Consider the following 19570-nt stretch of genomic DNA (forward strand, 5'->3'; position numbering starts at 1 on the left):
ATGGCGCCAAATTTGAAATCGTGATCGCAGAATGAAAAAATTATTTTTTCTTTAAATAAGAAGAGCAGACAATTAATGACTAGGGTTTTATTGGAATATACAATTGATGGCCATATCCGATTTAAATTCAATACCTTATCTTTTAATACGTATATATTATGTATGTGGATATAATTTTCATTTTGTGCCGTTTTTATTTATCTTTTTACAATTAATGCCCTGGCTGCAAACAAAACACATGGTTTACACACAAGTGGCACTTAAAAATACAAACTTAACGTTAAATTTTCTACACAAAGCACAAATAGTCAGGCAAATTAGTAACATAATACATTACGCATAATAACAATATTTAAAAGTAGGCATACACTTAGTTCACAGTATTTTGCACGATTGCTTGGACGACGTCTTTGGTTTCCTCTCGACGGCTCTAACCGCCTCCTCGAAGACCTGCAGCAGGTTCTGCTTCTTCTTGGCGGAGCACTCGACCAGATTGGATGCGTGTATCTCCTTGCGCAGTCGCTTGCCCTCCTGAAAAAGTGCACAAAACTCACTCACTTAGTATGCAACTGGATTGGGCGTTTATGGGGGTGATGACACTCACCTGTGTGGTCACGAACTTCTCCGAGTTGGGAATGCGCAAGTCCAGCTTGGTGCCCACCAGGACCACGGGAACGTGGGCGGAGAAGTGACGGATCTCCGGCCACCACTTGCTCTTCACGTTTTCGAATGAGGTCCTACTGCTGATCGAATAGCACAACAGGAAGCAGTTTGTCTAAGGAACAATAGATTCCAGTTTAGGTATCACAACATCCCTTTGCAATGCAATCGTACTCACATTTGGATAGCTGAGGGGACGCAGCCTCTCGTAATCCTCCTGCCCGGCCGTATCCCAGAGGGTCAGATTGTAGTCCCGGTCGTCGACGGCGATGTTGCAGGCGTGGTTGTCGAACACTGTGGGCACATACTCCTCGGGGAACTCGTTCTGTGTGTAGGTTATCAGCATGCAGGTTTTGCCCACCATGCCATCGCCCACGACGGTTATTTTCAGCGGGCGCGGACTCTTGGTTATGTTCGTCGTCATTCCCGCTTGTTTCCTCGCCTCTTCTGGTTGGGTAAGTGCTGCAAAGAGGACAAAATAGAGGCGTCACTTTGGGATTGCAACATTTGGTGGCAGATGTTGGCGCACTGTGTTTATCTTGGCGCACCCACACTTTCAACCGGAAATCTTCAGGCTTTGCCCCTAGCTGGCTTCACTCTTCCATACTTGCGGAATACAGCAGAAATGGGAATACTGCTCATCCAGAATATGAAAATGTATGATGAACTTCAACAGCATTAGCTGGAAATATTGCTGAGCAAGTGAATGATGTATACAATTCTAATCTACATTCTATTTCAGTTGAATTCAGTTGCCGGAATATCATCCGCTCTTTTCGAATTTGAAATGAAAATGATTATATTACTTTTGGAAATACTTTTACACCATGGCAAGGAGTCCACCTGAATTAGCCATGTCGATGATACAACAAGCCATATCGCGCACATGAACTTCAAAACTTTTTAATCTAATCGACGGTTAAACTGAAAACGACTAAAGTGCGGGCAATTTGAGCTTTTACGAGGGGCCAACTGTGTGTGCACTGTGTGTGGACTGGAATTCATCAAGCGCAATTGATTCTGCGAAATCTCTAATGGAAATAAATGTGCTTTTATGGCTGTCCCCCCGCCTTACATAACAATTAAATAAAGGCCGGGCCAAAACTGAAAGACTTTCACCATCTGTATCTGTCCAGGCACAAAAACCAACTAACAAAACCGCATTTGTTTCATAAATTTTCCTTTTTTTAATTAAAACTGGTTTCGTCGGTTTCCAGTTGACCCAAAACATGGACTAGATTTCCCTACTCAGCACAAACTCCAAAACAGCACAAAATCCAAATCAAAAGACATTTGCCCGATTTACAAATGAGAAGAGATGCCGTTAGGTATTCGTATTCATATTCGTATTTGTTATTCGTCTTTGTATTCGAATTCATACTACGAGTGGGAATTCTTGGGGTATCCGCTTAAGCAGAAAACTCATGCGAATACCAGGAATTATTCACTGTGTGTAGTATGACTCATCGCGGACACTTGTTGATGTCTGAGGTTCACTCTCAGTTTACTTAATTGCAAATCAGAGAGCTGGAAGCGTTTATTAGAAGAGCTAGACCACACTTTTGTCGGTGACTCATCTCATCGGCAGGAAAAGTCTTCCAATCTACCCACACCAAATTTCATCTTTAAGCTGCATCTCAAATTATTCAAAGAGTGAAGATCAGAAACCGGTTGCGTTGCGACATTCATCAGCGTTTACCGTTCGATTCCACTGCACTTTTCAACTTTTGACCACAGAAAGCACAAACCACGGCCAAAGATCCCTATAATGCATATAAAACAATAATTAAATTGTTTACGCCTATAAGTACAAGAGCTTATTCATAAAAGTGATTGAATCCAGCAAGCAAGTCCAGTAACAAATACATTTTCCATCTATCAGTTCGCAATAAGTAGATGACATTTTGCAGATAAACCGAGCTGGCAAAGTAAATAGAGTAGGGAAAATTACAAAGTCATTTACACTTCTCGACTGAAAATTCATGTTACTCATTTGATCAATAACTGGAATGTCTGCGAGATGGGGCACATGCGTGAGTAATGAACATAAAACGCTCTCTGGGCACGCGATCCACAGATGCTGAACTTTGACTGGACTTGAACTTTGGTGCCTGGGTCAACGCAATTACAATTGTAAGTGGCTCCAAGTTGGGGTTAAGTGCTATTCTCTTTGGGTTTGTGAACTTTTTATTGATTTCGTATGTGCTGTATGGCTTTTTGCAAACATTTCCTGAAGAGGGGCAAAGCATTTTGCCAATGAAATTCGCATTTCATGGCTGGTTGGTGGTTGCCTAAAATAGTGAAAACGTATTCAAGCGATCAGACTTTTGAGCAAATTACATATATTTTAATTCGGTATGAATGACGCTAGCGAATTTGAGTCGAATGAGTTCTTTCCAGCAAAATGGCAGCAGAATCCCCAAATAGCAGCAGTGTTCTTTTTTCTACTTTCGTTGCCAAATTAGTAAACAAATCCCCATGAACAATAGACCATTAGGTAGCAAACAGCGCCAAAAACCAAAAAAAAAACACAAAACTTGGCCAGAGAGCTACAACGAAACTAAATAAACAGCACACTTTTGTTTTGGCCTCTTTGGACGCGTTTTAAATTATTATAAACAAACAGCTGCTGCTTCGGCTGCTGTTTTAGTGACTACAGAAGAGTGCAAATAATTAAGTTCCAATGCTACCGAATTTTTCTATTTATACATTTATACAACCAGCTGATTAAGCAATGCTCGTGAATGAGCTTCCTGAGTTTACATCATGGCAAACTTGTGGATTGGAAAACAGGTGTGTGAGCAATGAGCAGTAGTCGAAACTCCAAGTGGGTGCCAATAGCCCAAAGATACCCTGTACACTGCTGCACCATAACTTATGCCGTTCTATCAGTGCGGGAAACAGCGGAAACTCTTTATCAAACGGCAGGCCGATGATGCAAATGGAAAATGAAACTGTATCGAGCGCGGCTCGAAATTAATACACATAATAAATTATTTAAACATAATTGCTGTGCCTTTAATGCACTCCCTTGGAACATGAAGTGCATATGCATGTGCACATGTACATGCATTGCAGTCCCTGAACATCTTACTCCAGTTCATTGTTATCTGCAGGCTTGGCCTCTTGTAAACTTTTCATATCAAGTTACGAAGTCGACGTTCTCGGAATCTCGGAAGACTTGCCACATTTCACACTCCCTCTTTCTTTGCATTCGGTGGCGATGATTGCCCAAGATGAGGAAAGGTCTCCAAGCGCGACATCTGCACTATAGCTGCACTATATACTGGCTATATTCATGTGCAATTCAGTCGGGTCAACCAAGTTCAAAGCTCGCTTTGAGGCTTTGAGGCGTCTTATCAGCAGCCTCTTCAGCAAGGCTTTAGAATGGCTTTAGAATGGCTTTAGTATGGCTTTAGTATGGCTTTAGTATGGCTTTAGTATGGGATGCATAATTCCATATGTGGACTCTCAGTTTGATTCCATAAATAACCAAGTTACACAAAGGCGGACTGGCGGTTAGTCAATAAGTGAATTACAAGTGAACACTTTTACAAGTGTGTATGGATCATCCGACTCTATTGTGCGATTGTCGCTATTTCAAGAGTTCCGGACCGTAAGTGTTGTTTATGATATAATAACGCATAAGAAACTACGTCAGTGGAGTTCTATAGGTACGTAGTTCTTTTATAGAACTGAGATTACTTGGCTTGAGTTTCTTAAGAAAGCGAGATCTCATTTTATGGGGGAACATAATATGTTTATCAAAATGAAATTTCTGCTTTTAACGCAGGAGTGTTTAAAATTAGCTTGCATTTGAAAAGCTTTTTGCACAAGAGCAGTAAAACTAATCTGCACGCCCAAAACCAGATCGAATTGGAACTCCAAGTCGGCTGTATAGTATATAGGTACATTTCTATATAGACCCCTATTCACCATCCGCTCAGAGCACAAAACACTTTTATTCAGCTCTGCCCGTTGTGCGAAAAATATACAAACTGTATATGTGCATGTATTTTTATGGTTTCTCGCATGGGTTTTCGTATTTAATAATCTGATTAGATAAGATAGATGTGTAGGCGACTGCGGTGTACATAGGGAATTGGACTTGAAAGAGCAACTGCGATAAGTGGAACCATGGCGAAAACCAATGGCTGGTTACCTAGTCGTTTGGCCAGAAGAACCAGCGAATCCAGAATCAAATGAATCAAATGGCAGATTGCAAGGGCACGCGCGGCCAATTAGTTAAATTAATTGAGGTTAATGCGGAGTGTTTATTGTGCCATCGATGCCATAGGTGCCATAGGTGCCATAGGTCGCCATGAATTGATTAGCGACATTATGGATTATGGAGTGTATTGAATGCGTGAATTAGGGACTGGCGATTCACGTACTCTGCTTCCTGCGACGGCCTTTAAATGGCTGTGTAACCATATAATTGCTTGATAGCTAAACATGGTATCGAACCCATTATGGTGGAGAATCAAGTCGCCTGCCGAGATCCCCATTCCCCAAAGAATAAGAGAGAGAGAGATTGGGATTGGGTTTGGGTTTGGAGGCGAGAGAGTTGGGTTCCTATACTGAAACTGCTTGGCATTCCAGAGCTGTGGAGGGGATCGAAGCGGAGGGGGGACTGGTGGGGGTGGTGGCGGTGTTGGGGGTGACGTGAGCGCCATACAAAGTCACTCAGGTGATAAAGAAACGATCACGAAGTCTGCTCTCCCACTCTGTGGGCTCTATGCAAACAGTGTTTACAGCAAGAGATACATGTTGTTATTATAGCCGCCGAGCCACTGAGCGCCCACAAAAGATCGCAAGGTCACTGGGTGTTAGGTTCTTTCGATCAGTTTTCGATGAGTTTGATGTTTGGCCAACTGGCTGCATCTGCATGCGAGGATGAACTTGGTGGGATGGTTCGGATGCGTAGTCGCTTTGCACTGGCACGTACTTATAGATACGGGGCTTGTGTGCCCGTACTTTTATCCGTACTCGTACTATTTGCAATAATCAATCGAACAACACGTCTGGCGATGACGTGCGACTTGATCGCAGTTCCACACTGGAGATTACTCGAAAAACCGGATAAACGAATAGCCACAACCGATCGCTCGCGATGTCGTCAAACAACTGAAGTGAACCATCGGCGAGTTGTTTCTGTTTCGCTCGCAGTTCGAGTATCTGGCAGTACGACAGTACGAGTATCTCGCAGATACGCGAAGAGCGAGCGAAGAGAGCAGTTCTCCCTTAGCACTTGGCCCACAATATAATGTTTCCTTATCAATGGCTTGGATAAGCATAGCTTCTTGGGGATCTGGGGACCTATAAGTCCAAGCTAATCACTGAGTTTGTAAAAAAGAAATTAAAAGAGCTCGAAATTGTTTGGCATTTCATTTGGAGTTCATGATTATTGAAGTCCAAAACGATGTGGACAAGAACTAATTAGTCAGCAATTCCAACTCAATGCTTCCCATTTAATTGAAATCATTTGTTTCTAACTTGTTTCCACCATTGAAAACGTATTCTTTTTGAAAAGTAAAGTTTAACTGAAACCAAAAATAAGTTTGTACATCCATTTACGCACTTCCAACTACGAATAAGCGAATGAATACAACTTGCAAGTGCGTCAAAGCATTAAGCTTATGCTACACAGATAATTACTTAACTGAGATAGCAAAACACAACTTTAAAGCTATTTATGAGCTCCAAATCCTGTTGCCTAATATCCCGCCCTGCAACTGAAGTATGTGGCATGAGCCATTAATCAACGACATTCCGGCAGTGCGTGCGGCAAAGCTTAGGCTTTATATCTGGCCGATGTAGGGGTAATTAAGCCCAAGAACCGCCAAACGGGTAAGAGTTCAATTAGCCGACACGTTGATGGGGCATTACATTAATTAGAATCACCACTGCACTGGGCAAGTCACAAGGAATAAAGGTCAAGTGACAAAGGCTTCGACCCAAAAAGTCGGACGGGCGGTCACAGCAAAGAGAAGAAGAGTCGGAGAATTATTAATACACAGATATGAATGTGCAGCAGTGCCAATTAGGGATAGCTACTTGAGGCAGCACATGAGCAACATGTGTGCCGCTACTGCAAACACAGATACAGATACTTCTGGAAGCCTCTTGACAATGGGCAATGTACCAGGAGAAATGAGCAGGTGCGCCGCACTAAGGACTCAAGCACTCAAAGGAACAGTTCAATGTGGCTGGGGTGCAAATTGCACCATTCCCAAGGTCGCAGGGTGAAATACTGCTAGCACGACAAGAAGAGAATCAAATTCGCAGGGAGAAAGGGCGACTAAGAATAGCTGAGGGCGCGACCAGATAATGTTGCAGAGTGTCTCCATTTCCCGTTTCCGGTCTGTGCGGATCCGGATCGAAGGGTGCGGAGTGCACGGTTGCTATTTCTGAACAGCACTCATATTTTATATCTTATCGTGTGCAAGCGGCCTGGCACAGCGATTCATGGGGGTGAGAGCTGAAGTGACAAAAACAAATATATAACCAGATCCAATAGCAATCGTGGAAAGCTAGGAGTGATCCCCAATCAAATGTGCCAGTAGCTGTGGCGTGTTCAGAATCTTCAGGGCGTTGTACCTTAGTCCGAATCCTAAAACAATCATGAAAAGCTACATCTGCCTTATACCCGTTAGCCTACAGGCAAAAAGGTTTTAAGGCCAAAGTTTTACAAGAATCATATCGCGGTTGCTGCACAGTTACTTTATATGTATACAAAAAAACAACATTTGGATGAATGGCTAGGAAGGAATTATCAACGGATGCTGGCTTGTGTGCCAAAAAACCCAATGGGGAGTTATGTAGATATGACTTTAAAATTAAAAGACTCGAAAGTAAAGAAACTGAAGATGAAAAGCATAAATTTTTATGCTTTACGTTACTAATCATAAGAATAGGGCATTTTGAGATTTCCAGAAAACTCCGATTTATAAGATATTCTATGTTCTTATTTTGAAAACAAAAGACAAGACAGCAACCATTACACTGGACTGTAAATAAGTGAATCTATAGGCTCTGGTATTTTGTTATCGATTGATTGTTATGTATATCAGATTGGACAGTATTCTCTCGCTCCCATAATATCATATTGGGTTCATGTCATAGGTTAAAGATTTAAATATTTTAATTTTCTCTTTTCTATTTTAAAACTAATCATTTTTGAGGCACATTTTTTGTTTTTTATTTTAATTTGGTTACAAAATAATTTAAAACAAATGAGATAGCAATAAATATGATTCGCATGCAATCGCATCACGACACACAAACATTAGTTTAAGCAATCGATAACTTCTATGTGCTCAGTAATTATCTCATCACTAACTGTACGGGGTGTTCACAACATTTGAGTAAATTTTTTTCGAAAACTGTGAAAATGCCTGAAAACGACGTGACTAAAATGAAGGTTGGTTTCAAGATTAAACATAGGAGATGATCCCAAGTATATGTTCTTTTTCTAGGTGGCAGACTTGAAGCGCGAGCTGAAGCTCCGTGGACTCACCGTGAATGGAAATAAAACAGAACTGCAGGACCGATTGCAGACCGCATTGTTGGAGGGGGACCTTTCTCTGGAGGATTCGGCCATTGCGGATGCCATTGACGACGACGATGTGTCCTTGACCGACGAGGATGAGCACAAGCTGCTGGGCGATGAGAACGACGATGAGCTCCTGAAGAGTCCGATTAGCACGCCTACAACTGTGGCCATTCCGGATTTGCTGGCAGAAGAAAAGACATCAGCGGCTTCAGAGGCAGCTGTGCCGGCCAAGAAAATAGTGCTCAAACGAAACAACTCCCAGCAGTCCACGGGCACGGTGGTCAGCACGGGGACACCTCCATCTAAAGAGAACGAGGCGCCCGCTGCAGCTGCTACTGATTCCTCCGGAGAGACTCCCACCAAGAAGCATAAGCCAATTGTGGTTGGCCCAAAGACGGATGCCGAGAAGTCATCAGGAGACAAGAAACTTACCCAGCTGACTGCACAAGAGCGATTGGAACTGCGGGCCAAAAAGTTCGGCATCACACCTACCGCTGCTCCCGCTGTGGCCACCACTGCAACCGCAGTTGCTGCGGCCATCAGTAAATCCTCTAGTGCCTCCATTACGGCCAACAAAGGCAACAAGGAGACGGAGGAGCAGCAAAAGGAGGCGCTCAAAAGACGTGCCGAACGTTTCGGATGCGTGGTGCCCGACAAAGCTCCGAACTCAAAGGCCGAGGATCGTCTCCAGAAACGGAAGGAGCGATTTGGAGCAGCAGCAGTCACAGCAGCTGCCACAACGCCCGCCACAACGGAATCGAAGGACGCCTGGTCGGAGAAGGCCCGCGCTCGCTTGGAAAGATTCAAAACAGCCCCGTCAGCCAATTAAGGAAATCAAATCTAATTTTTTAAGCAAGCAAATACAATTGTAAATTCTTTCAGAAGTAGGAAGATGAATCTTTCATGTATCAAACCCCAAAAGCCACCAATGCTTGTAGTAATTAAGCGAAAATTCAATAAACACATCATAACATGACCATTGCAATTCAGGGTTTACATTATTTTATTTCGTTTAATTCAATGACTTAAAAATAATTTGAATCGCGTCTTCCGGTTTATTGGGACTTCTTTTTGTGTTTTTCTTTTTTGGAACGTCAATAATCATATTAGTCTGTATATTAATATCCGTAAGTATATATAAAAGTTATACAAATATGTGGGTGCACTCGTTTGGATGAGCTCCTTGTGTGATTCGTTAAAATAACTTCGGTATTGCGAGTGAAATAAGGAAAATCAGCTCATTTCATTTCATTGGTCATCGGAGGATGTGGTCATGCTTGAAGTGTGAATTGGCGCCAAGAAACGAAGAACTATTTCGGAACCTAACTGCCTGACTTAAAAGTATGTTACTTTAATGTTGCGCCCATCCAGGCGGGAGCCATCCATCAGCGCTGAAAAGACATTGGAGTTTAGTATATTGAAACAATTCTCTTTTCGAGCATCACTCACCAATGGCTAGTTCGGCATCGCGCTCCTTAAAGAAACGCACAACGCCCACATCATTGCCGCGGATTTCCGCAAACTTAACGTCTCCAATCTCACGGAACTTGTCACGCAGCGTCTGCCAAGTGCAGCTCATTGGAACGTTCTTAATAATGATGGTGTCCGACTTTCGGGACCCACCGACAGCATTGCCGGAGCCAACATTGGAGTTGCCCACGTTGCTGCCGCCGCCATAGACATCCAAAGGATTGCCGGTGTTATAGTCGTTGCCATCTACACCAACTCCTCCATTGCCGCCGCCCACTCCACCAGAGCTGCTGTAGGCATTGTATCCCAAGTTGCTAGAGCCGCCGCCGCCGCTGTAGTTGTTGCCAGAGCTGTAGTTATTACCACCACCGGTGCCGCCGCTGCTGTAATTGTTCGATAGACCCACATTGCTTGGGGTCAGGTTGTCATCATTGCCGGAGTTGCCCAGATTGAGACCCAGGTTGCTCAGCGAGGAAGTCAGCAAGGGATTGCTTAAGTTCCCTCCCTGGTTACCAAGATTGCCAACGACGGCAGCCAAAAGGCTGGGATTCAGATTGTTTAAGTTCAATCCGCCGGTGCCGGAATTGTTTCCCAGGCTAGGCTTTTGTACCGGAGCCACAGGCGATGGCTGAACTGCCGCATGGTTGCCAAACATAACACCGGTCAGGTTGTTAAGCAGGTTCGTGGTGGCGTTGCTAACCGCACTGCTGTTGGGTTGGCTACCCACCGATCCAAGCTGAGATCCTTGCTGAGCGTTGCCAAGCAACTGGCCCTGGCTCTGACCCCCGTTGGGCAGGTTATGGGCCACATCCCTAAGTGGCTCGCCGTTGGGTCCCAGGCCGATGCCCACACCTCCCAGGCCCTCGGGCAGCTTAATGCCTTCATTCTTATCCGGAATACGGTCCAGGCGCACGGTCATACGACGGTCGAAAAGCATCTGACGATCCAGCATGGAAATGGCCTGAACAGCCTCCACAGGATGGTCGTACTCGATCACAGCGAAGCCGCGGCTGTTGCCCTCCTTGTCCAGCGAAAGGTCTACGCTCTGCACCTTGCCGGCCAGCTTGAAGACCTGCTTGAGCTTCTTGTTGTCCACCTTGTAGTCCAGCTGCAGGGAGTGTCAAGAAAGTGAAATTAGCAGTGCGTCAATTCGATGGCTTAGCCACTGAAATAGTTTCAAAAGTTGCCCATGTTGACTCCAACTGCTGTCTGTCCAACAAGTGACAAAACCATGCTGCTGCAAAGCTATGCTGGCGATAGGCGAGAATCTCAGGAGAATCAGTCCAGCACACGTGCCCAGAAACCAAACGGAATAGCCCAGAGACGACGTGGAATTTTTCTACACCCGTATCTGCTTCATATTTATAACCCTTGAAAAAGAAGTGGTGATCTTCGCGGAAAATCGAATGTGAAAAGTGTGAAAGAGGCAAAACAATGCAACCAACAAACAGTCAGGGAACTTCCAGGAGTCATTGCTACTCATTGCAGACTTACCAATTATCATTAAACAACTTAACCGAAACAAAATATGCGTTTTCGAAAACAAGATTTTAGCCCAATTTGTTGTTGCCGCTTAAGTCACCTTTCTGAGGAGAAACTAGTATACGTAGGGCCCATTCTGTGGTATTGTTATCAACTAAAATGTATTCAGTGTACAGCGATGTAGAAAAGGGTATCAGTGTCTTTCCCTGGTCCATGTAGTTTCACCCAGTCGCTTAAGCACATCAGCACATCCGATTCCATTCGCAATTTCGAAAGGGAAAAGGAACATATGTCGCAAAGGAAAGGATACCGTGGAGTTGTCATTACTTTGGATCGACTTAGATGAATTAAAAGAAGTAAACAGTATCTTCTGCAGGATGTGACCTAGACGGGTTATAAATACGAAGCAGGGACCCCGAAGCAAAAAGAAAACGCAGCATATTTGTAGTGTGGTCCGGTCCAGTTGAATACTATACATAGGATTATTGGAATTTTATATTACAATATACTCACATTAGCAACAAAAACCTTATTATGCAAAGGTCCACTTATGCCAAGACTCTCCAAAAACGAAGCAGAAAGCCCATACAAATTGTAATTCGACGAATTATTATAATCATTTGACATCATGTTAAAATTATTACGCCCAGATCTAGAAAAAGAGAAGCCAGATTTCCAGAGAAAGATAACAAAAGGCACAAGTAAGCTTCAGCTACGAGAAGTGGGATACCAAGAGAGCCGCAGGATATTCAAACGCGTTTACATATTACCTTCAGTTTAAAATCGTATAATACGCTTCTTTTTTTCAGCTCCTGACTTAAAATATCTTTATAATTGAATATCGAATATTTCTGTTTTTCAAAAACAGCGCAAAAAGTAACTCCGATGTAGCTAAGCGATTTTCCAGCAATCCTTGATCTTTTAAGAAAATTTAAACACATATTATGCTGCCAGCGCCAAAAATCAAACACTTCCGACTTTAAATGCTGTGATCAACCTTCAACCTCAACACTAAACATACAAAATTGACTTGAGATCGAAACGGAGCACTTTTTTTAATGAAAAAATCATTGATATTAAGAGAACTTCGGAGGCTTCGTTGTAATCAGATGAACAAACTTCATATATACCTGCGCATTACTACTAACTGTTATGAAAAGTACGATTTATATTTTTGTGAACTCGTAGCTAATAGAAATAGTTCTTTTTCTTACATGCTAACGAAATTTTTGACATGTTTCCCTAATTAACATTTTCTATCAATTAAGTCAGCGATCAGAAAAATTTTCGAAAGACATGTGGTTCAATTTGATACGAAAATCCTGAGAAACCTCGATAAACTCACAGTACGAACACTGGACTGAATGTAAATTCAGTTGATTCACAAACGACATTCGATATTCCCTAAAATAAAAGATTCAGTTCGCTCGTGATAATAGCCATACATTAATCTAACTGCTATCCTATACACAAATACGAAAGCAGCAACTTAAGGATGAAATATCTTGCGATCTATTCCTGACCTACATACATATATGAAAAATCAAACTAAACTCGATTCAATTCAGAGTCCGCAATCGTTGATAAAATTTAAATGGAACCACTGCCAGCTGGGAAGTTTGTAAGAATTGAATAATTTATGCGTGCCATGAACTCTGCTTTCCTGCTCCAGAACATCGGAAAAAGTACACATATAGGATATAAGCATAGAGACGGTACTCACAATCTGTCGTCGTCTCGCCTTTGGAAACCACGATCGCGGTCATCCATGTGGTCACGGCCACCGCCGCCACCTCCTCCATTGTTGCCACCATTGCCGCCGCCAACGCCACCTCCTCCACCACCGCCTCCGGCTCCATCTCGCACTATGCGGCCGTACTGATCGCGCTGCTCGCCGTGATCCTCCTTGACCACCAGTTCGCGGCCATTCACCTCATAGCGGTTCATCTTTTCCAGGGCCTTCTGCACGTTCTCCGGATCCTTGAACTCCACAATGCCACAGCCACGCGCCTTGCCGCTCTCATCGAAGAACAGCTGCACGTACTCAATAGAGCCGACGATGCGGCGGAACAGATCCTTCAGATCCTGCCAACGGTAGTCGTATGGAATGTTAGAAATGTAAACGCGGCAATTGCGACGTTCGCGGCTCCGGTCGCGAACATTGTTGCCACCACCGCCTCCTCCGCCGCCTCCCTGGTTTCCACCGGCGTTTCCGTTGCCATCAGCGTCCGAGAAACGGGAGCCACGTGCGCCGCGTCCACGGCGGTCGCGCTCCTTCTCGCGGTTCTCCACGGAGTTACCAGCGTCCATGCTCATTGTAGACTGCAAGGGAATCGCAATGTGTTTTGTAGTTTTTGTAATATTCGTAGTAGTACACACCCGGAGTGGCGTCCGCGAAAACAAAATGGCGACCGCGTCAATGGACGTTTTTTCGCCAAATGTTCTTTTCTGCGTTTGCGTTTTAGTTTACCTTTTTAGTTATGGCTGTGCTCTTAATACTGGGTATATCTCTCTTTTGCTGCTTACGGCGTAGTTATAATTATGCAAAAAACGTTTTTGACAAACTCTACAGTTTCCGAGATCAATAGAAAAACGCACAGAATTTTTTTGTTAGAGCTGACAGTGATACGATAACCCCAACAATGACATTTTGATAGCAGATCAATCGATAGCTTCCCGATTGTTATCGAATATCCGATTTCTATAGACTATTATTGCCGCTTTTCGAAACTGTTTTTCGAATTATCGAATTGTAAGCATTTTGCAGTTTACGCGCGCAACGCAAATAATCAAAGTATTTGAATTCAATTATTCCAAAAAAGTTGGTTTTAACAAAAGGATTTTGTAGATTCGCTAAACAAGTCATGCATAAGTTGCTAACTTTGATTCATAAATATAATCTCCAAGAAATAAATTAATTGACGCCGCGCTAAACTGAAACCACATTGCATAAATAGTACACACAATCGATTTATTTCGTTTCTTTTTGTATGGCAAAAATTAATACAAAAAATTAAATATTAAATGTATGTATGTATGTATAAAAAGCTTAAAGCAAACTATATAATGTAATTTTAATTGGCTGTTTGTTTTCTCTCCGATTGATCTGTCAGTATGGTAAGTAGAAAGAAAGGCATATCTCAAGAACTCATACGGATTATAATTTCATCATCGTAGCACCACAAATATGTGTTTAACTGAACATAAATCTAGTTTGGGGCTAGCGAATTTGCTCGTTTGTGCGAAAATTGCTGTGAGCTTATCGGCATTTGTTTGTTTGTTCTCTAATGATGAATACTAATGGAATTCTGCTCGTGCGTGTGTGCGAAAAAAGATTGCATTTATGTATGACTGTCGGGTTAAAACCAATAGATAACAGGGCTCTAAAAATTCACAATATTTGTTTACATCGCGTTTTGGTTTTAAGCACGGAGTATCTGTTAAAGTACAAACAACATAGAATCAAGTTAAGTGCTGGTTGAAAACAAACGGATATAGCAGCTGAACCAAGGCAGTTACAACAGTATTCATAGTTTTTATGTAGAGGTACATATTCATTTTCATTTTCGATTTGCTTCGTTCGTTTTTGTTTGCTTGTTATTGTTAATACTCTTAAAAGGGCGCCTCGCAGCCTTTCAAACGACACAAAACACACACATTCACAAAATCATTTCGACGTACATAAAACTCTAGTTACTTAAATTAATTACAATTTCTCATCTTTTATCTGACAATTGCACCGACCAACACGCTCCCACATGTGTGTGTTTTTCGCATTGTGTGTCCAAAATGGACAAACCATCGATTCCGGGACGATCGGCGATCCGCCGACGCACATACAGACAAACAGGCGACATTTGAAGAAATAAAAAGTGAATAATAACCAATGCGAGGCCGTTTAGAGCATTTTACATTTAAATCTACGATTCGGCTTGTTCATTTTGCGGCCCCTCCGCCCCTTGTTGTCCTTGTCCTTGCGGATTTCGCGCACCAGTGTGTAAAATGCATCGTCCACGCCCATGCGCGTCTTGGCGGATGTCTCAATGTATGGAATGCCGTACTGTTTGGCCACCTAAGAACAAAACATAATGAATGGAAGGCTCGTTGGGAATACTGAAGGCTCGAACTCACCTCTCTTGCCTGCTCGTTGTTAACGTTCCACGAGGCCAGATCACATTTGTTGCCCACCAGCACCATGGGCACCTCCTCGGCGTCCTTCACGCGCTTGATCTGCTCACGGTAGGTGCCGATATCCTCGAAGGACTTCGCACTGTTTACGGCAAAGACCAGCAGGAAGCCCTCACCGGTCCGCATATACTGATCTCGCATGGCCGAGTACTCCTCTTGGCCGGCGGTGTCCAGGATGTCCAGCAGGCAGGTCTCTCCATCTGCAGGGGAATATAATAAGTTAGAATATCTCGACTCTTTAAGATCTCCTTTGGTTTACTCTTGGAAATTTCCTTTAAACGGGAAACCAGAACAGCGAAAGGGCGAAGAAATCTCTAGAGACTGGCACCCTTTGCAATACCAGATTTTAGTATAACTCACCGATAACCACTTGCTTTCGGTAGGAGTCCTCGATTGTGGGATCGTACTCGTCCACGAAATGGTTTTGGATTAGCTGGATGGTGAGCGCGGACTTGCCCACGCCTCCGGCTCCAACGACGACCAGTTTGTATTCCGTCATTTGGCTGTGGTGTCCGTTTTCGATTTGCCGTAGTCGCAGTCGCAGTCACAGTCACAGTCTCTCTCTCGCGATCGATGCTTACTCTCTTTGTTGAGCGCCCGCAGATGCAGTCTCTCTCTCCGTACGCTAGTGTGCGTGTGCGTGTGCTTGTGTGGGTGAGTGTGCGTGTATGGGCTGCAAGTGGAGTAAATTATTAATTAAGATTGATTAAAATAAATTAAGCGCATAATTAGGCAGAAATTAATGCACGTCACTGAGTCACTGCGAATAGGCGCTCACTCGCACACACACGCACGCACCACTGCATGCACACAGCCAGACGGGCAAACAAAAAAAAATGGGAAAAAAGAGATCAATGACTCAAACTAAAATTAAAACTCATTCGCTCCATGCAAATTAGTTAATCTCCCTCACTGCCGTGTCGTTAACTAGCCGAATTTGCCAGTTCGGCGGCGTTGTTTGTCGCCTTTTTCTTTATTTTTCTTTTGCCTGCCGGGGCTGCGGACCTTCTTTGTTGCTGCCTTTTCAGCTAGCTCCTCCTTGTTTTTCCGCTCCGCTCCTCTCTGTCAGTGCTCTGCTCTGCTCCACCTTTCTCGCTCTCGCGCGCGGCGCAGTTGCTGGGCACGTTTCACGTCACTTTCGCGGCTAACGGTGCGACAGGCGGTAGTCCTCGATGGCACCACTTTAATTGCCGTGCGGTAATTGCAATTAACAGCGCAGGAAAACAATAAATCCGTATGTGAAATGCAGATGAAATCTAGGCTGTACGTAGCTGTGAAGATACTAGTGCTGGCACCAAGCCGATGGCACTATCGATGCCGATGGCTGCATTCTGGCCGGCTCTATCGATTGTTCTGCGATAGCGATTGCTATTTCGGAACTGATATTACGCATGCATTTTACGCGGCTTTATATAATTCGCCTTAACTGAGAACAATTGGAAATAATTTGATCCATATAGCTTTCTGTGAAAACAGACCTACGATTTTTACTTTCAAAAATTCTGTTTTGTAGTTGATCGGGCTGGCATCACCGTTTCCTAGCACAGACACAAACCTGAGTCTATTCTTTCAACCACCACTGTAACTAAAACAGCATGGACAGATTGAAATTTAATAATTTGGTAAATAAACGATTTTATCTTAAATTATAGCTTTTTAATTAACAAGAACTTTTGCAGGTGATATCCAACAAGAAGGTCATTCAAAAGGCACGCGCACAGACCATCGCCAAAGTCGTACAGAAGCTGCGAAAAACAAAAGATGTTCTGGCCAAAAATCCGGACAATGAAAAGGAAAAGATTCGTTTACGCAAGAACACAGAATGCCTGGCCCAGTTGAAGGCCCTAAAGTGCATGGACATGGTGCGCCAATCGCTCCTCCAGGAGGGCACAAATCCCAATGCGGTGATTGCCAACGAGCGCTCCACGCCAGATGAACTGGGCATTGCCATGCTGCGGCTAAACAAATTGATGCACGGACTGGTGGACAAGTTTGTGGAAACCCTGAAGCTGAGCACCGACAAAGAGGCCAAGTGGCGGGAGGAGATCCAGGAGACGAGCAAGCGACGGGCCAAAATAGAACGCACTGAGGAGCGGAAGCGGAAACGCAAGGAGCTGAAGGAGCAGAAGGCTCAAACCAAAAACAGATTGGAGTGGTTAGAGCAGAACAAAGTGGCGAATGCAGAAGTTAACGGAGCGGCTGCGGAAACACCTACTCTCCAAGTCAGCCCAGTTAAGGTCGAGGAGGTCCCTCAGACTTCAGTTGAAAACGAAAATCCTCCAGTGCCTCTTAAAGTCAAAAAGGAAAAGACACCTAAAGCAGCAGCCAAAAAAGATAAAAGCCTTAAGAAAAAGCAAGCTTTTGATGAGCAGATCAAGCCTGAGAAAACTAAGCCCAATCCCAAAAAAGAGTCTTTTGAGGAGTCATTCAAGGAGAATAGCACAACCTCTGATAAAATTCAACAAGCAGAACGCAAACCGAAGGAATCTAAGTCAAAACCTTCGGAGAAAAAGCAAGACAAGGAGAAGAAGCCTAAGCCTCACTTAGAAAGGCAGCCGAGCATTGATGAAGAGGAACCGCAACCTGACAGCGATCGTCCCACACATGTCGTTGATCCCTTTTTCATCACGGAATCAGGCCAGCCGTACTTGTCCAGCGCCGTGGTTCTTTCCGGGGACAATGACAGCGAAGCTGAAGAGGAACAGGGTCCGCCGCCAGTCAAGAAGTTCCGCAACGAAGAGCGACGGACGAATACATATCGTGAAAAACCGGAAAGACAGCCAGAGTTCAAAGCAAGAAAGCCAACCGATGATCGTCATCCCTCCTGGTTGGCCAAGCAACAGCAGAAACCGATCATTGGTGATTTTCGAGGCAAGAAGATTACATTCGGCGACGATGGCCAGGCGGCAGAAATTATTGCTCCAAGTATCAATCATTCAACCACGACTGCGGCTCCAGCTCCTTTGCCCACCGACGGCATGCATCCGTCTTGGGTGGCGAAACAGAAGTTTAAACCGAAAATTGCTGCATTTCAGGGCACCAAGATTAAGTTTGACGAAGATTAAACATGTCGATGGTATTATGTTGTTTTAATAACTAAATAACTGCCGCTTGGTAGCTCATACGCCAACTTTGGGCACATAGTGACCACGTATCTTATCCTCGTTGCACAGCTTGTCCACGTTGACATCGGGGAACTTGCGACGCAGCACATTCAGGTCGAAGTTGGGGTTGCGACGCAGGATCATCATAACTTCGTTACGGGAGCGGCTGCAAAATAACAAGATTTTAATTGAGATTCTCTGTTTAGCCAAAGACAACATACTTCTTCGCCTTGCGCTTGGCATTGTAGAGTTTCTCCCTGTACTTTAGGAGGAATCTGTTCACAGCTCTGCCGCCGAAGCCAATGTTGCGGGATTTGATCCATTTGAGGTTCATGAAGGGCGGCAAGGCGTGCTCGCAAGATTTGTATGATACCTGCAGGCCAAATGCGTTCTTCACCGCCTTCTGGGGCCGTTCACCCGTTTCACCTGTTTCCAGCAGGTGATACGCCTTGTTGCGCTCCCTCACTACTGTCTCGAGGTTTTCCATGGAGATTTTCACCTGAAATTCGGAAGATTTAGAAAAAAATCCCAACCATCAAGGATTGCCAACCTTGTCGATACGCTCCGGACTAGGGAAGACTTCCATTTTGTCGTTGCACTCGTGCTCCATGGTCAGCAGCATGTTGCGCTCCTTGAGGAGCACGAACCACAGCTGGTGCAGCTCCTTGTTGGACTTGATGCGCAGCTCCTCCGTGCGCCAGGCGCGGCCCACCTTCACCTCGTTCTCGCTCCAGTTCTTCTTGTCGTCGAAGAACTCCATCAGATCCCGGCGAACTGGGGAAGTGTGCATCTGCATCGGCATTTGAACATGCGGCGTTTGCAGGGCGGCCGCACTACATATTACATAAAAACAAAGGCGCGTTTTTATCAGTTATTCTGTGTGAAAGTCGGGTTTGTATAAGAGAACGCACCTGCAGGCCTGCCATGGCTGCTTAGGAGCTGCCAGAAAGCTCTTGACTGTCGCATTTTTCACAGTTTTTGCCAAATTAAAGCATTTTATTAACGTCGAAGACATTTTTCCGACCGAACACAACAGCTGGAGCAACGACAACCGATTATTCGAAGTATCGATTTATTGGATTGCGGGCGTACTAATCTGTTAGCCGGGTTC

The 19570-nt window shown here is 44.1% G+C and overlaps 6 protein-coding genes across 7 annotated transcripts; 2 read left to right on the forward strand and 4 right to left on the reverse strand.

Moving 5' to 3' along the window:
- Nucleotides 1–171: 171 nt before the first annotated feature.
- Nucleotides 172–5774, reverse strand: LOC120453218 (ras-like GTP-binding protein RhoL). Its single transcript, XM_039637809.1, has 4 exons — nt 5609–5774; nt 839–1122; nt 605–775; nt 172–531 (listed from the first exon to the last, which is right to left on the reverse strand). The coding sequence occupies exons 2-4, from the start codon at nt 1082–1084 to the stop codon at nt 376–378; spliced, it is 573 nt and encodes a 190-aa protein (XP_039493743.1). The 5' UTR covers nt 1085–1122; nt 5609–5774; the 3' UTR covers nt 172–375.
- Nucleotides 5775–7957: 2183 nt separating this feature from the next.
- Nucleotides 7958–9200, forward strand: LOC120451472. The gene is made up of 2 exons (XM_039635164.1): nt 7958–8083; nt 8139–9200. Exons 1-2 carry the CDS (start codon nt 8054–8056, stop codon nt 9042–9044), a joined length of 936 nt encoding a protein of 311 aa, XP_039491098.1. The 5' UTR covers nt 7958–8053; the 3' UTR covers nt 9045–9200.
- On the reverse strand, nt 9201–13803 carry LOC120451471 (heterogeneous nuclear ribonucleoprotein M). 2 transcript variants are annotated; one of them, XM_039635160.1, is made up of 5 exons: nt 13638–13803; nt 12891–13489; nt 11681–11819; nt 9665–10793; nt 9201–9606 (listed from the first exon to the last, which is right to left on the reverse strand). In XM_039635160.1, exons 2-5 carry the CDS (start codon nt 13481–13483, stop codon nt 9551–9553), a joined length of 1917 nt encoding a protein of 638 aa, XP_039491094.1. In that variant the 5' UTR covers nt 13484–13489; nt 13638–13803; the 3' UTR covers nt 9201–9550. The 2 variants fall into 2 exon arrangements, with proteins under 2 accessions (XP_039491094.1, XP_039491095.1); XM_039635161.1 differs by lacking the exons at nt 9201–9606; nt 11681–11819 and having other exon boundaries at nt 10577–10793.
- Nucleotides 13804–14117: 314 nt separating this feature from the next.
- On the reverse strand, nt 14118–16651 carry LOC120453689 (ras-like protein 1). The gene is made up of 4 exons (XM_039638509.2): nt 16361–16651; nt 15716–16028; nt 15299–15555; nt 14118–15239 (listed from the first exon to the last, which is right to left on the reverse strand). Exons 2-4 carry the CDS (start codon nt 15852–15854, stop codon nt 15066–15068), a joined length of 570 nt encoding a protein of 189 aa, XP_039494443.1. The 5' UTR covers nt 15855–16028; nt 16361–16651; the 3' UTR covers nt 14118–15065.
- Nucleotides 16652–16818: 167 nt separating this feature from the next.
- On the forward strand, nt 16819–18434 carry LOC120453687 (DNA ligase 1). Its single transcript, XM_039638507.1, has 2 exons — nt 16819–16977; nt 17035–18434. The coding sequence occupies exons 1-2, from the start codon at nt 16951–16953 to the stop codon at nt 18418–18420; spliced, it is 1413 nt and encodes a 470-aa protein (XP_039494441.1). The 5' UTR covers nt 16819–16950; the 3' UTR covers nt 18421–18434.
- LOC120453688 (39S ribosomal protein L47, mitochondrial) lies at nt 18426–19529 on the reverse strand. Its single transcript, XM_039638508.1, has 4 exons — nt 19371–19529; nt 19010–19292; nt 18681–18958; nt 18426–18625 (listed from the first exon to the last, which is right to left on the reverse strand). The coding sequence occupies exons 1-4, from the start codon at nt 19472–19474 to the stop codon at nt 18475–18477; spliced, it is 816 nt and encodes a 271-aa protein (XP_039494442.1). The 5' UTR covers nt 19475–19529; the 3' UTR covers nt 18426–18474.
- Nucleotides 19530–19570: the final 41 nt, after the last annotated feature.

This window comes from Drosophila santomea, chromosome 3R (genome assembly GCF_016746245.2).
Source record: "Drosophila santomea strain STO CAGO 1482 chromosome 3R, Prin_Dsan_1.1, whole genome shotgun sequence".
Classification (NCBI taxonomy): domain Eukaryota; kingdom Metazoa; phylum Arthropoda; class Insecta; order Diptera; family Drosophilidae; genus Drosophila; species Drosophila santomea.

Excerpts from the sequence above, each read along its gene's own strand:
- LOC120453688 (XM_039638508.1), bottom strand. The coding sequence starts at position 19,474 with ATGTCTTCGACGTTAATAAAATGCTTTAATTTGGCAAAAACTGTGAAA. Across the intron at positions 18,959-19,009 it reads GTCCGGAGCGTATCGACAAG|GTGAAAATCTCCATGGAAAA; the intron begins GTTGGCAATCCT and ends TCCGAATTTCAG. Across the intron at positions 18,626-18,680 it reads GCCAAGCGCAAGGCGAAGAA|CCGCTCCCGTAACGAAGTTA; the intron begins GTATGTTGTCTT and ends GTTATTTTGCAG.
- LOC120453687 (XM_039638507.1), top strand. The coding sequence starts at position 16,951 with ATGGACAGATTGAAATTTAATAATTTG. Across the intron at positions 16,978-17,034 it reads GATTGAAATTTAATAATTTG|GTGATATCCAACAAGAAGGT; the intron begins GTAAATAAACGA and ends GAACTTTTGCAG.
- LOC120451471 (XM_039635160.1), bottom strand. The coding sequence starts at position 13,483 with ATGAGCATGGACGCTGGTAACTCCGTGGAGAACCGCGAGAAGGAGCGC. Across the intron at positions 10,794-11,680 it reads ATAAGGTTTTTGTTGCTAAT|CTGGACTACAAGGTGGACAA; the intron begins GTGAGTATATTG and ends CACTCCCTGCAG. Across the intron at positions 9,607-9,664 it reads CGATGCCGAACTAGCCATTG|CGCTGATGGATGGCTCCCGC; the intron begins GTGAGTGATGCT and ends ATGTCTTTTCAG.
- LOC120453218 (XM_039637809.1), bottom strand. The coding sequence starts at position 1,084 with ATGACGACGAACATAACCAAGAGTCCGCGCCCGCTGAAAATAACCGTC. Across the intron at positions 776-838 it reads GTCCCCTCAGCTATCCAAAT|ACAAACTGCTTCCTGTTGTG; the intron begins GTGAGTACGATT and ends ATTGTTCCTTAG. Across the intron at positions 532-604 it reads AGAAGTTCGTGACCACACAG|GAGGGCAAGCGACTGCGCAA; the intron begins GTGAGTGTCATC and ends GCACTTTTTCAG.
- LOC120451472 (XM_039635164.1), top strand. The coding sequence starts at position 8,054 with ATGCCTGAAAACGACGTGACTAAAATGAAG. Across the intron at positions 8,084-8,138 it reads ACGACGTGACTAAAATGAAG|GTGGCAGACTTGAAGCGCGA; the intron begins GTTGGTTTCAAG and ends TTCTTTTTCTAG.
- LOC120453689 (XM_039638509.2), bottom strand. The coding sequence starts at position 15,854 with ATGACGGAATACAAACTGGTCGTCGTTGGAGCCGGAGGCGTGGGCAAG. Across the intron at positions 15,556-15,715 it reads CCGAAAGCAAGTGGTTATCG|ATGGAGAGACCTGCCTGCTG; the intron begins GTGAGTTATACT and ends ATTCCCCTGCAG. Across the intron at positions 15,240-15,298 it reads ACAACGAGCAGGCAAGAGAG|GTGGCCAAACAGTACGGCAT; the intron begins GTGAGTTCGAGC and ends TTTTGTTCTTAG.